The sequence below is a fragment of the Sturnira hondurensis genome, unplaced genomic scaffold, assembly GCF_014824575.4.
Source record: "Sturnira hondurensis isolate 20B ecotype Veracruz unplaced genomic scaffold, ASM1482457v3 Scaffold0003681, whole genome shotgun sequence".
Taxonomy (NCBI): Eukaryota; Metazoa; Chordata; class Mammalia; order Chiroptera; family Phyllostomidae; genus Sturnira; species Sturnira hondurensis.
The window spans coordinates 2667217-2683320 of NW_028076312.1; the positions used below are offsets into that span (position 1 = coordinate 2667217).

The window sequence follows — 16104 nt, forward strand, 5'->3', positions numbered from 1 at the left end:
CAGCCTGCAGGCAGCTGCTAAGTGGTCGTAGTCCCCATCCGGGTAGCTGAGCACTGTTCCTGGGACTGCAGCTGCACCACTGTACCCAGGATCCCACCTGGAGCTGCCGGCTGCATGGCTGCTAGGTGTGCACGGTTACTGTGGAGAAAATGCATGAACAATGGGGCTTGCATGGGCTCCTGGGGAGAAAGAGAAAGCTTCTCTGTGAAGTTGTGCTGCGTTATCTCAAGCTCAGGAAGGACCAGGAGGTTTTTCAGAATAACCCATCAGCTTCCCAAGATTTGGGGACTTCTGATGGGTCTACCTGATAGCCAATTGATCCTTTTCCCAGGATAGACTGATAACCATCCATGGTCATAATTTTGGTTCCGATTGCATGTGTTTTCCTGCCCCTGCTCCCTGCTTACAACTGGGTACTAGAGGCAGGGTCGGTGCTCCTGGGGGGATTTCCTATCTGCTCCAAGGAGGCTCCTGTGAGCGCCAGTTCTCGGAGTGTTGAATGAATCTATTTATGCTATAGCTTCCCAGTGAAACCATCAGGCTCATACTCCTCGGGCCATTAGGCTCAACAATGCCTGATTCCCTTTGGTTTCTTCCTTTATTAATAATTGGCTACCTACCTACAGTAACACTAGGGTTAGTGAAAAGTGAGCAAAGAATAAGAGCCCAAGTTAATACTCAGCTGAGTCACAGCATCGCTATTGTCTGTTTATTACCATGTGATATCATTATTATTTTATTTGTTATATCATTAATATTAATTTACTTATTTTTGTGTGTATAAAAACCTATTTCTTATTTTGTTTATGTGTATAAAAACTTAATATGTGGAACACTAAAAAAAATCAGTGTTCTATATACTCAGACCAGAGATATAAATACATTAATAAATAAACACATCAATAAATAGACAAAAGACATCATGTGTAATACCTGTGTATAATCTGCATGTTTGTATATAAACCAGCTGCCTACATTCAATAGGCTTACCCCAGTCCTTACTGTTGTTTGGTGTATGAGCACATTTCATTTATTTTCTTCTGCTTTTCCTATGAAAAGTGAAGATTCTAAATCTAGACACATCAAGAATTGTACCTAATGCAGAAAACATGTAGTCTGTCAGCTGTCTGACCTGTGAAAATGTAAAAATGCCGATCAGAGTGTTAGGAATATATATCAGGAAGGATAAAAGCTTGAGAACCCTTAATAGTCACGATGCAGAAGTGTCTGGGTAATAAATTAGTGCTGGCATATTAGCAACGTCTTGCAGACACATTCCATTTCAGTTCAAAGGATTTGAAGTGTTTCTTGGCCCTAGAAACTTCAACCCCGTAGTTAATATCGATAGTAACAATTATCTGAGGATTAAAAAAACTGTCACTCATTAATGACATGTTTAATTTAGATACAAGTCAAGCATTAAGCTTGTGATTTTGTTTTTTTAAGAAGACAGATTTGTATGATATTTTTAAAAACTATCATAAGGCAGTTCATCTGGAAACTTAAAATTTCCCAGATACCATATTAAATAATACAATATTTTAACTAAAACAACAAATATGGCAAACACAGTGCATGTCATAAGACAAAGGTTCAAATCTTTCTTATTCCAGCGAAAAGTCCATTTCAGGACATGGTGTCTATAAAAGTTCTTTTAACACTGTATTTGATATATTTGCTGGCATTTGCCTCTTCTGTAATCGCTGGCATTTGAGTCCAATTTAATCACGCAATGTTCCAGTGATATGGCCACAAAATTAAACTGGACTATCTCCATCACCCTTACAAATCCCCCCACCAGAAAAAGATTTCCCTATCACCTGCTGGCTCATAACCCTCCTCCCTCTATCTTCATCCTGCTGCCATTGAACCCCCTCACCAGCTCATTGAACAGATGTACCCGGTGCTGCTTCCTGAAGCCCTGCAAAGTTGGACTTTGATGGACAGCAGAAAGTGGCACAACGGAAAAACAAAAGCCTTTTAACTGAGAGCACCGCTTTGTTCTGCTTAGAACGTTAAGGTCACTCCTGCTCACTCTGGGGGCGGGGATCTTAATTTTTGCTCAACCAATTTACTCGCAGCTGTCATTCTTCCCAAAATTACAGTTCAGCTCCTCAAGAGTAGGGAATCGGGGGGTGGGGGGTTGGTGGCAGGCAATGGAAGAGCTTGTTGCAAACTAAAAACAGCAAAAACAAGTAAAATCTGGCTTGGCTCTCAAGTACAAAAAGTTATTTTCAAAGCCTATAAATTATGACATAGCGATTAACATGTAATTTAAATATATTTAAACAACAATTATATCACATTCCCAGCCCAGCTAATTGGCCTCACAGATGTTCCCTTGTAGCAGCATTGCCCTTCCAGGGGGAAAAGAATGAGGTGCTTTTTATCATGGAAAACAGAAAAAAAAACCCAATGGAAAAAAAATGAAGATAGAACTGTAAAAAGCAGCCTGTAACCTTAAAAAACAATGAATGCTAAAGGGACTTTGCTTAGCATTTCTTCTACTTTAATACTAGAAAAAGCATTTAAAGCTAGAAAAAGCATGATGCCACCCCTATTGCTGTGATGGCATCTGGCAGTCTATCCAGAGCTGGCGGGCAGCTGACAGACTTGTCAAAGCAGGGACAGCGGGTGCATTCTAATGTGGCGGGACCTCACTTCCTGTGCTGAAACAGATCAGTGCCAGAGGTCTAGCTATTCTTAATATAACGCCTTTCTAACTGAAGGCGGCCCGGCCCAGATAATGGCTACAGATAATGAAGTATTTCCTGGTGAAGAATGACTTGGGAGTTATTCCTTTGATCATTTCTCTCTCAAGTTTTTCAAAAATGTAACATGTGCAGAAGTCAAGGCTGTTTCCGTGAGCTGTGATTCTAGTCAAACATGACCGTAGTACAGCAACTCCTGCAAATAAGAGGTCAAAGGAATGCTGGTAATTACTAATATTTCATTATACCTTACCCTCTAGTATGTAATCATTGCACAGAAATAAATGCACACCAACCTCATTTCCTTCTTGCCTTTTCTTCTAGTAATCTCAGATAATGTTTGACAGTGCCGTGTAAATTGCAAAGGGCTGGTGACTATGTTTCTCTTAGTACATCCTGGTATCTCCAGCATCTACTACAGTTCCTGGGCTTTTGTTGTAGAGAATGACTACATGTTTGTCAAATGTTTCCTAAATAATGAGAGTTTAATGATACAGTCAAAGGTTCATTATATAATGAAGTTCAACCAGCCAATTATCCTATTTCTGATACCATCCCCTATTTTATATAGCACTGGACTGTGTAGAAAATTCCTTTCTCAAAATATATGAACAATATATTTGACTTCATATCTTTCTAAAAAATCCCAAAATATTTTCTATAATTTAAGTAATGTGGAGAACAAGTAAGCATTTTAAAATGCTTCTTGATGAGTACGTTTGGCATTTTAATTGCTTGACTTTAACAATCCAGTTTAGCAGGGGTGAATGTTCCAATTTTATATATTCTCTACATTTGGGCATAGCCTACAAAGTTCATCCATAAGCATTAACTTACTTTGCCTACACTAAGAATAAGCTAGAGATACCAAGAATGAAAAAGAAGGTCTAGCATGTTTCATGACTGACCACAGGGCTTGTGATTGGGACTGGACCTCAGAGCTTCTAGCAAATCATGAGACAGTCGATCTATTTAATGTGCCATACTACCTCCTATCATTGCTTTTTAACTGTGTCTCTAACTTCCCATGCCAAAATCTTCAATGTATTGTTAGCTTATGTTATCAGAGAAAGAAAGAGATATGACATCATATAAGTGACTCATTTATGGGGAAAATTAAAATGTTCAGAACTCAGAGGCCTGAAACTTGTCCCTTGATTAGTCCACTAGACTAAGTAAAGAACTTGTACTACCTGGTTGTTACCGATGTGCATTAGAAAGTTCATCTCCATGAGATCATATTCTTCTTAGATTGTTTTACAAATCTCTAAATTGTAAAACCATTGACCTGGAATAATATTTACCTATATGTGACTTAGTGTCTGCAGTTTATTTTAGTTACCTCTGTTCATTCTCCACAGAATGTGGAGAACACAAGCTTTATAAAATCGACTGTTTTTATTGTCCCTATTATCTGTAGTACCTAGAAGAGTGCCTGACATGTAAACAATAGGTTCTCAAAAACTGTGTGTAATGAATTCATTTATATATGTATTTTTTATTAAAACACAAAGTCACTGTTTATACAATTCTGTACACTTACCCAAAGAAAGAGTGTCTTTAATGTTTTATCATATTTTATACTTACTTTTACTAAGCCCATAGGCTACATGGAATACTAAGCTGTAAGAATATAGCTTTTGTTTTTTTTTAACAGAAATCTGATTTTAACTGATTCTAAATGAATGGAACTAATGTATGTAAAACATGTTTCCAGGAAAGAAATTGATTTTCCAAGTTTTCTCCTGTTTCTTAACTTAAAAAAATGAGACTGAAAAGGAAATAATATGTACCTTTTTATAAGGAGAAGCTAACAAGCTGACCCTTTGCTGAAATGGTGAAAGAGGAATGTAACTTGATAGAAAAAACATTATTCCAGACAAATTGAAATCCACTTCTATCTCCTTAGAGAAAAGGTCTTCTTATAAGAGAAAAGTTGGTCCTATGGCATGTGGCCGTTTCAGTCATTCAAAAAGGAAACTGTTCCTTGTCTACAATTACTGTTTATCATTTGTTGTTTTTTCCCTTTCTTCTAAGGTTAATCAGAAAAATATTCATTAGCAACCTAATTTTTAATTCATTTTCTATAATGCTTTTCTATATACTTTTCCTTTTCAGGGAAGAATTAAAATATTCAGGTTCCTGAAAATGCATAAATAAACTCTCTTGTAGTCAAAGTGCATATGATTTTACCATTTAGCAAACTTCACTGTTGTGCATGGTTTTCTCTCTGGTTCATACAACTCATGTGGCTTTTCTTTTTCTTTCTTTTTTTTCCATTCATATTACCTCTTATTATATCCATCATTCCATTTTTCTTTCCCATTAGAGTGAAATTGGACACAGCCCTCCTCCTGCCTACACCCCCATGTCAGGAGTAAGTATTTCACAACCAATCTTCATCTTTTAGGACTTTGGTCTTTGCTCGCCATGTTTTCTCTCTCTTGTCTCCCCATTATTTCCTCATTTTGCCTTTGCCAACAGTGAGTTAAGAATTCGCTGCAGACTGCATCACTGTCTTTTTAGACCCATTTTATTTCAGTAGATAAACTAAAATTAAGATTTCATGCATCAACAGTAGCTATTGATTTTACCTGGGGTCATTAGTTATACTCCTAAGTGAGGAAACAGGTTGTCTTTACTCCCATGATGATAGGTTGTGTGCTAAAACATCAGCATCTTATTGATGATTCTCCAAGTCCCAGAGACTTAGAGTCATGGTAACCACAGAACAGACCACATAAACAGAACCATTCAAATGGCATCACTGTGCTTCTGTTCTTAATGGCAACTGTCTATAGTGAACAATGTTGCTATTTGCCATGAAAATTTATTTCAAATTTTATATCAAACCTGGGCAGTTGTGGGAAAAATGTAAATTATGTTTTATTAGATCATGTGGTAGGTGCTTAGCAAAATTAAAAAAAACATACTTCCAAATTGTTTATCCATGATTTAATTATCAAGAAAAATTGAAAGTTTAAGTGTTAGTCTATAACTCAAACCCATGAGTCATTAGGGAAAATAAGCTCAAAAAAAAAAAAGAAAATCTGATTTTTTTCCTGAAAGACAGATTCCATAACTTTTTGGTTTTTAGCATTCATTTTTACAACCATTCCTAACAATGACTTTTGTCCAAATGTGTCTCTACTATTAACAGAACCAGTTCGTGTACCGAGATGGGGGTTTCGCTGCAGAACAGGGAGTGCCCGCGCCCTACAGAGCCCCGACCAGCACCATCCCAGAAGCTCCCGTTGCTCAGGGGGCCACTGCTGAGATTTTCGATGATGCCTGTTGCAATGGCACCCTACGCAAGCCAGTGACACCCCATGTCCAAGAGGATAGCAGCACCCAGAGGTACAGTGCTGACCCCACAGTGTTCGCCTCAGAGCGGAGCCCACGAGGAGAACTGGATGAAGAAGGTTACATGACCCCTATGCGAGACAAACCCAAACAAGGTACACACAGCACGTTCAGAAATGATTGCCATTCTACATTCGCATCCATCAAAATAAGCAAAGTATAGAAGGGGTATTGCCAGGCCACTGGACAATGTACCATCTGTGACCTAGAAAAGACCTTAGCTGCTGCCATTCAGGCTATACTGTCTGAATCAGCAGCAACCACAGCAGTTATGGGGTGTTTTTTTTTAGAAATCTCAGGCCCCACCTGGGTAGAAACCTGAATTTTAACAAGATCCCAGGTATTTTTAAAATATGATTAAGTCTGAAAAGCACTAACGTAAACATATCTTTATTGAAATATTTAAATGAGGTAGTATATCACAAGATGTCAGAACCATTGTTTTATTGGACTCACTGTAGAGGTTATAAAGACTGGTATTGTTGTCAAAAAGTGTCCGAAGCTTTGAATTGCACCAATAAAATATTTGGTTGATTTATTAAAATGGTGTCATTTAAATAACCTTGTTTATTATAGGAAATTATGATTTATTCTCCGACACACTTCAGAAAGTAAAGTTCTAACCATGTATACACTTATATGTATACCATCACATCTGGAAAATATTCATAGTTCATGGCTTTACAAAGCACAGCAATAGAATTGTAGTTGCTCCCTCTTATCCACTATTTTGGTTTCCATGGTTTTACTATCCCAAGGTCTGAAAATATTAAATGGAAATTTTCAGCAACAAAGAATTCATAGGTTTTAAAGTGTATGCCATTCTGAGCTGTGGGATGAAATCTCATGCCACCCGGCTCTGTCCCACCCAGGGTGTGTATCCATGCCGTGTATGTATACTATCTGCTCCTTAGTGGTATGCAACATTTTTGAATATATACCAAAAGAGGAGACAAAAAAATATGTTCTAACATATATTTGAATACATGTCTGTATACAGTCATATTATAGAGGGATGAAAATAAATTTGAGGAGAATAACATTAATTAGCAACATTTTAAAAAATTTGAGCCCATACCTATTTTAGATAAATTTATTAGATTGAATCATACAAAGTAACCACTATATGACCATTTTAAACTTATAAAATAGTGATATTTCATATGATTCAAGCTAATAGTTCGCTCTTTTGTGATTATTATCATTAGCCATTGGAAAATGTTATACTTTTACTATATTGTTTAGCATTTGTGTTGTCAAGAAAGTCACCTTAGAAGCATGTTAGATGCCTACCAGATCTGTTATTGAGGTTTTTTTTCTTAGATATTTCCTTTTCTATATGTAAAGGGGGAATGTCTATAATTAAATCCATGTTACTTATACAGACACCAGAGAAAATCATACAGACTAAAAATGCTATTTTTTCACGTCATCTATTTATCTTGGATTGGAATAAGCTATGGACATTTCGATTTTTTCCTAGTATTCTTTAAAAAAAAAACTTCTATTTCTTCACATTTAAAGGTGATTTAATCCTAATAAGTTATCTTATCTTCCAACATAAGTTACTGCCTTTTAGAAAATAGAAACATTTAAATAACTGGCCCCATATATAGGAGAGACAAATGCAATTAAGAAAGAAAAAGAACAATCTAGAGGACAAGAATGTTGATACCAAACCTGTTGGACCCTTGCTTTGTCCTTATCATTGTTGACCTACTTGCTCCTTTTTTAATGACAGCAATAATCAACAGAATAGTTTTTGTGATAATTTATGGCTTTATTGTGCTGAACAAGTAAGCCAACCATTCTGTATAACTTTGCTTTGATGAATATTTTCCAGAAAGTAAATGTTAACTGCTATTTTTACATTTCACCAGAATATTTGAACCCCGTAGAGGAGAACCCTTTTGTTTCTCGGCGAAAAAATGGAGACCTTCAAGCTTTGGATAACCCCGAATATCACAATGCTTCCACCGGTCCGCCCAAGGCAGAGGATGAGTATGTGAATGAGCCGCTGTACCTCAACACTTTTGCCAACGCCTTGGGGAACGCCGAGTACCTGAAGAACAACGTACTGTCTGTGCCAGAGAAGGCCAAGAAAGCGTTCGACAACCCCGACTACTGGAACCACAGCCTGCCCCCTCGGAGCACTCTACAGCACCCAGACTACCTGCAGGAGTACAGCACAAAATATTTTTATAAACAAAACGGACGGATCCGGCCTATTGTGGCAGAGAATCCCGAATACCTCTCTGAGTTCTCGCTGAAGCCAGGCACTGTGCTGCCTCCTCCGCCCTACAGACACCGGAATACTGTGGTGTAAACTCAACAGTGGTTTTAAGGTGGAAAGACATGCCCGCTCCAATTTCCCTACCCCCCTCTCTTTCTCTTATGGTCTTCCTTCTACCCCCAAGGCCAGTAGTTTTGAAACCTCCCAGGGGAAGACATAGAGATGCGATGATAGTTATGTGTTTATCTAACTTGAACATTGGAAGGAAAGACTGCAAGAGAAAGACAGGAAAAACCACACTGTTTCTTCATTTCTCTACGTGTGTTGGTCAGGAGACAGGAACAGCTAGAAAAGGACCAGCAAATAGAAGGCACTACCGCCTGATGTCAAACCAGTTCTTAACTTTTTCCTTTTTTTAAATTTACTTCTATTTTATTTTTTAATGCAGAATCTTGAAAGACCCATGCTATCTGTTTCTATCTATAGGAACTGTATATTTTCAGCATCCCTGGAAGTCCTACTAAGCTTTCCATTAGAATAAATACAAAGATAACTTTTTCTATACCATAATAGTAACTGAGATTCAGAATCCAATTTCTGTCTCCAATAATTTCTATCCCAACAAGTGAAGAATAGCTAACTCAGCTTCTGTAATTTTTGAATCTATATCAAAGTTATAACTACTATGTTTGGAGGCCTTTCATGATGTCTCTCTCTCTCTCTCTCTCTCTCACTCTCTCTCTTTCCCCCTTTAGTCTATTCCTTATTTATTTTCTCTCCCAGTTTTGTCTCTAATTTTTAATGGCAAAGAATTTTTCCATCAAAGCTTCGTCTGTGTTGCTGTACACTGACAGAATTTTTTTAAAAGGAAGGTGTTATAGTGAAGTGGCCACTATTTTCAAATGCAGTCCTAAAATGAGAAAGGGAGGCCAAGAGTTTCGTCAAATGGAGCATCAAATCTCATGTTTGGGTTTTACGCTATTGGACATGCACTGCCCCCCTTCCTTCACATCTTTCAGTGTTTTCTTCTCCTTCATAACTGACAGTACTTGATAGGCAGTTGGTAGTGTTAAGCTAGAAGGAAATTAAGAGACAGCTTTGTGTGGTTCATGAAAACTACTGACATTTTCAGGAGTGACCCAGTGGGAAATCAACCCATTGAACTGGAAGGAACACACTGGATTGGGTATGTCGATACCTGGAAGATACTCAGAAATGTGGTTTGCACTTAAACTATAATTTTGTTTGTTATCTTTCTAGACTACATTTTGGATTTTGAATGAAGCAATATGGAAGCAACCAGCAAAAATAACGAATTTAAATACATTTTTTAAAAGTGCTAAGATAAAGAAGGACTGTGGAACTAACAAACCAAACAAATTAGGACTTTGGAACATAATCTAGGGATTATGGTGAGAGGGCCAGCACCTTATGTACATGTGATATCACATTTGCTAATGCAAGGGAAGTTGTCCAGTTTGTATACTGCATATTAAGGAATGCAAGTAAGGATTGGCTTGAATTCCTTGTAATTTCTAGTATGGGACTCTATTTATGTTAAGGGAAGGTAATTCTTTGCACACAGATTAGTAAAATAAAAATAAGTAACCATTCAGAGCTTACAGATAGGTTCTTGGGTCAAAAGTTGTAAATAAACATGAAAATCCTCTCATGTAATTATTTTAATATCCAACATACTGATAATCTTTTGATACTTTATAAAATAACTCTTTTTCTTCAAACACAGCATCCTAGTTCTAGAACCATCTTTATTAAGTATCATTTTAAGTCAATACCTGCTGAGTTCATATGAGCAATGGGAATAAATGGTAGGAATGTCTCCAGGAAAAGGGAACCTCAGGTCAGTAATTAGGAAAATTGTATATAAGTCTCTCTTTTCTAGAAAAATCTCACCCAAGTCATTTGGATTTTTAAAACATATTTTTTCTAGCATGAACATATATTGGAATCAAATTTGAGTCTGGCACACAAAAGAAAGCAATTAGACTAAAAATCCAGTATGACAAAACAGTTTAGAGAGGAAAATGCAAAGGAATCATCAATACTTAGTTTGAAAAGGTAAATTCATCCAAACCTTCAACTTATTTTTTTCAACTGCTATTTATTTAGAGTCTACTAAAAGCACTGTGTTATGTGGAGAATATACAGATAAATGTAATGTTATTCCTAACTTAAAAAGTTTAGTCTAGATTTATTTGGAATGACTCGAATTTCTTCATAAGTTCCAAGAATAAGATTGCATGAGCTTTTTGTGAGTCATCATCATAAAATTAGCTGTTCATTGAAAAGGTCTCCAGTGAACTCACTTGGGACATGAATGGAAGATCCTACAAGTTACTGAAGTTGACAAGTAAGAGGGATTCAATGTTATCATCTAAGCACAAATATGTCTAGAAGGGTACTGCATCACCGGCTTACGGCCCCTCTGAATTCTAACTTGACCATTAAATCAGAGGTTTATGTTGGTCTTTGGCCAAGAACATCGGAGGCTTTGGGATTGCTTTTGTCCTGAGCTATGACAAGTGAAGTAAGCTAAAACAGTAAGAAAAAGCAAGGAGAGTGTTTGTGAGATCCCCTCTAGTAAAGTTCTGCCATAAATTTCCTGGGAATAATTCACGGGCCACAGCCTAACCTCTCTCACCTATTCCGAGGTCACAGCTCAGACTTCTCTCACCTATTCTGAGGGGTCTCCAGGAAAAAGAGGACATTGCATCAGTACTGATGAAAATTTAGATACGAGCCTCTTCTTCTGGATAAATCTGTACCAGCTCAGCATTGATTGCACCCGTGTTGGATACTGGGACTTGACTTTTTTCTTCTGATTTACAATATTCAAATGTTTTTATTGGGAAATGGAAAGCACAATTGTTTCTTTTGAAGAAGGAAAGAAAATAACATGTTTACTGTTAAGGGAATAGATATGTATTTGATGAATATAATCTCCTTCATCCTGACAGCCCAAGACCCTTGCACATCAGGTGATCTTCCTCTAATAACTGGAGATAGAGGCAAGTACAATCCAAAAGGCCCCAACGTATTTCACAGGAGCTCCACTTCATTTTTTCCTTTTCAGTGATTTTTGTAGCACATACTTCATTTCAGTTGTTTTAGGGTTTCTCTTGTGTTTTATTTGTCCCACTAGGAAAGCATAGTTCAGAGTGTATGAGAAGGAGAAAAAAAGATTTTCATTTGTTCCAAAGAATGAATTATTCAACCCAGTGGAGCGAAATTTGAAAATGCCAGTTAAAGCCTGAAAAGTGCATTGGACTATCATGTTTCAGGGGCTAGCTGTATCAGTGCAAATATGCAGAAACAATTAAGTAAATTAGAGGAAAATGAATCTTAAAATTATACAAACTATATTTTTTTAAATCCCCCAATTTTGTAGTTTCTACCTATCTTGGGGGATCCTATTTTCAAGTATGGAAAAAATGTATACAGAAAAGTTTGTGTAAAGAAGTCTTTCTTAGGCAGGTGAGAAAAGACATCCTCCGAACCAGGGTAGACCCGGAACCACAGAGCACCCTGTGTCATGCAGAGGTGCTCCGACTGCTGAGCGGCAATCTTTTCCCCAAGCATTAGTGGCACAATTTAGGATGAGAGTTCTTTCTCAAGTAATACTCTTGAAAGAGCATAAAACATGCAATTCTCAAATTATATGAAAAGGTACAAAGTAAAAATAGGAGTTTTTTTTCTTAGTACATCAGGAAGAAAGACTGAATATCGATAGCTGAGAGAAGAAATAGTATTCTTGTCAGTGTTAGGATGTGTGTGTTAATAGCTCCTAAAGGCAGGGCAGGGCATGAAGATCATGAATATTCCCCATGCCAAGGGCAGACCTGTCGAAGGACTGTGAGGTTCTGCTGCTAGATGACATTCTAGGGGCTGTTGCCGTGCTTTCTGAAGTGTCGAAAGTGAAAAGAGAAATTCTATTGTTTAAGTCAGACAGGGAAGGATGTAAATACAAGTTTTTCTAGAGCTATCTAACCTTTATTTCAAAACTTGAATTATTCACCCATCTATAAGTGTTGATTATTTAACTAGTGTATGTAGTTCATAAGGTAATAGAAATGGTGATTATGACAGCATGTATATAACTGGGCAGAACCAGGATAACGCTCGCTGTAAGATGTAGAATTAGTTACGTTATCAGACAGTAAATGATTTTAATATTATTAAATAAATTAAACTAGAAAGTTAACCACGAAGTGTAATGTAACAAAATAAAATGCAGGATATAAACGTGTAGGATGGATTTTGCATAGTCAAAAATAAGTTTGCCATTTAAAATTGTTATTGTTAGGTTTAGCTGAAAGTAGAGAGTTAAAGAGCCGGTTCCACTCACAAAAACTTGCTTTAATCTATTACAGTTAATTTTTTCTTACATTCGTATTACTTTACTGTTTTTAAATGTATTGAATATAAAAAGAAATTTTTAGAATTTGCTTTGCAAACACCACCTTGAAGAGTTTAACAGGCAAACATGTTACTTAGGACTTTAAGTTAAGAGGTGTTCAGAATGAAGTCAGGGAAATGTAAAAGTTCTATTACCTTATGCAGAGACAAAGAATGAGTGGTGCCATTCAGTAAACAAAACACAGTTGATTTGTGAGTCCCTTTCTTTTTCCATGCCTCCTGTTTCAAAAAACAAACCAAGGAATTAGTTAACATTATTCTCATAGGTACATGCTAAAACAAGCATTTGTCCATCTTTTTTGACTCTAGTGATTAGACTAATGATTTTTGATAAGGCAAATAAGAAATCCATGTGTATAAGCTGCTAGTTGTTTAAAAAACAGATGAATTCATTCACTTGTCTATATGACAGGGACAGAAAATTCTTCTGTGCTGCTTTGTGTACACAGGTGGTGAAGGACAGCCTTGAACCTGTGCAGACCCGTAAGGGCAGACTCAAGTCTGCTAAATGCCATTTGCTTAAGAACAAATAACATTATACAGAGATAGACTGGGTATAATTTTAAAATACTAGGATCAGGGGAGACCTTGGTATTACAGTTGGGCTAGCTTTTACACTTCTGGGTAGAATACATACAATTTTCCAATGTCAGAGAGGCCTTTGCAAGAGTAGTTCTCTCTACAGTTACAAGCATGAAGCTGTTATGGGCAGGGTTGGGTCAGGAAAACCCTGCGTTTGTGTGCATAGATGGCTTTTAACACCACACAGGCTGCTTAGTTCTGTTTGTTAACAAAAAGATCTCCATGAAAGGGTAGAAACTTCAGGCACTCTGTTCAAGTCCCTCTGATTTTGTAGAGGTGCAAAAATGTAGAATGTGTCACATTTGCGGACCCCTGCCTCACCTCTCCCCACACAGGTGGTATTTGGGGCAGAAGACAATGCTTCTCTAGTTATGAGACGAAAAGACTTTACGTCCCAATTTCATGGGAGTATTCACACGCGTTCCCTGGAGAGTACTCTTTGACAGTCAGTGTTCTGCGATTATTTTAGGAATCACAGAAAATTTCATTTCTCTCTGGACCTTAGAGGAAGATGATATCCTTATTTTTTTTCCCGTCCATTGGCACAAGCACCTCTGATGTCTTCACTTCTCCACCACTCCGGTTCGGAGTGGTTCTCCTGACATTGTACCTCCCTTAAGCCATAGTGGATCTCAGAGGTCCCACACCCTGCTTTGTGGAGTAATGATTTAGCCTCTTCTCTCAAATGCCTGACTTCTCCATAAAAGATCCTAGCAATTTGGACATTATTTGAATTATTTCACAAATAAATTACTGCACAGAGTACATGTTAAAACTGTTTTTCCATGAGGACCACTCCTTTACTATGTCCTTCCCTGAGGGAATGTGAGATGAGTCAGCCCTGTGATGAATCTCGAAACTCACATACGGGCACCTGCCCTTGGTAGGTCTTAGATTCAATTGTTTCATGAAAACCTTCCATCTCCTTGAGAAGTTAGTTTTTCCAGCCTATTAACTTATTTACTTTATTTATCTTATTGTATTCCTGATTGTGAGTATTTTATAGCTGCTGTATTTTTTCATAAATAAAGAGTCTTATTATCACACAAGTAAAGGCTATTCAGCTTTGAGAACCACCTGTAATCCTTTATCGGTTCATTCATCCATCTAAGAAATAAATAATGAGTGCAATTTTGTTGTAGTAAAAACTCGTGCCATCTACTAGATTGCCATTCTTTCTCTACTTTTGCTCTTTAAGGACATTTTTCTTTCAAGGCTCTAATGAGTTTTACCCATATAATGAGACATGGTTATATTTGTACAAATACACAAATATGAGAAAACAAAGTTTCGTATCTGTAGGCAATAGTCTAATTTGTTCAAACCACTTTGCCTTTACTGCTCTTTTTATCGCTGATGTGTAAATGTTCGCCCAGCCTGCAGCCCTTTCAAATAAACGCAAACCATAACTCCTATGTATTGACATCACCTGTGCTTTGAAAGTCATTTCCAGATATTTCATTTAATGGAGGATTATACTTTTACTCTAATGTGAAAGTCATTTTCCTGTATATTTCTGGATCTCTCAGGGGCTGGGAGGGGGGAGTGAAGGGATTATACCATAGCACTCCAAGAACCCTTTTAGGATTACTCCAGTAATCAACTACAAAAAGTTATTTTCTAAATGTAGATATGTACGCTGTTCTTTTAAAGTAAGGTACTTCGAAATATGTAGCATAAATTGGTACTGCTGTTAAATGGGTCGATTACTCAACTGAGCAGCTGTGGAAGGGCAGCTAACTTTGAATGCACACCTCACTAGCTGGTGTGCCTACATCTCGTGTTGTGAGCCCCAGGGACTTGCATCACTGCATGTCGAAACTGCATTTTCACATGGTATGACTAGTTGTTCATCTCTTTCTGGAGCACGATTGTCAGATCAAATGAAACAAGAGACCAATCTGTAAGACAATTCATAGCACACACACAAAAAGTCATGTTAAATCTTGTCTCAAACACACTCATCTCATACACGCATCAAAAAAGTTGATGGTGGTAAATTTCAGGTAATAAGGGGAGACACTCTACCAAAAAGACAGAGGCTTGAGGTATTTTATATATTTGTATTCATTTCTTTGTGTTCTTAACTTGTAGACAAAAAATAAATCCTCTCTCTTGCGAAGGCTCTTCCAAGGACAGAGGTGCAAAAATACCTAGCTGGTAAGCCATCAGTGTTTCATGTAAATCCCAGTGTTCAAAGTTAGCTGCCTTTTGAAATAAACAAACAAAAAATACTACTGTATGTTTGAAAATGTGAATAGTATTTTTATAGCTTGTTAAAGACACGGCTAGTTGCATTTGTAAATAATGTTGCTTTGATTTTCTTTTGTGGACATCTTTATTTGGAATATAATTGTCTTTAGGGTTGATTTGTATATAAGAAATTGGCTTGTGATTGTTTTTTGGTTGGAAGTTATAATTTTGACATTACTTGTGATTCTGTGTTCAGCACTATTGTGACGTGTTCAACCTCTGCACTCGCTTACACAATAGGATATGACAATTGTGTGTTGTGTAATGTTATTTTGATTTTTTTCTGTTTTATCTATGAAGGATTATGCACTTAACACACACTAACTTTTTTAATGTTAGGTATATTTTTAGTATAATTTCTCTTATTCTTTTTTCTTCTCTGACCCTTCACCCTGTTCTTTTTTCCTTCCCTCTATTTCTGTTGTTATTTGAAAATGAGAGACAAAAAATATTTTAAATTTCTGTAATTAGGCCTTTCAGTTAGTTCTCAAGGATCCTCTCTTGGCTCTTGGGAAAGAATTGTAC

The 16104-nt window shown here is 37.0% G+C and overlaps 1 protein-coding gene across 3 annotated transcripts in view; it reads left to right on the plus strand.

The window, feature by feature from the left end:
- Nucleotides 1-15253, plus strand: part of ERBB4 (erb-b2 receptor tyrosine kinase 4) — a 999063-nt gene extending 983810 nt beyond the window's left edge. The window contains exons 26-29 of one of the 3 annotated variants that reach the window (XM_037042022.1): nt 5041-5088; nt 5872-6169; nt 7955-8419; nt 9568-15253. In XM_037042022.1, the coding sequence (XP_036897917.1) occupies nt 5041-5088; nt 5872-6169; nt 7955-8400 (792 nt within the window). In that variant the 3' untranslated portion in view covers nt 8401-8419; nt 9568-15253. Of the gene's footprint in view, nt 1-5040; nt 5089-5871; nt 6170-7954; nt 9168-9567 lie in introns of those variants that run through there. The other 2 variants (XM_037042020.1, XM_037042023.1) reach the window with 2 other exon arrangements.
- The last annotated feature ends 851 nt before the right edge of the window (nt 15254-16104 follow it).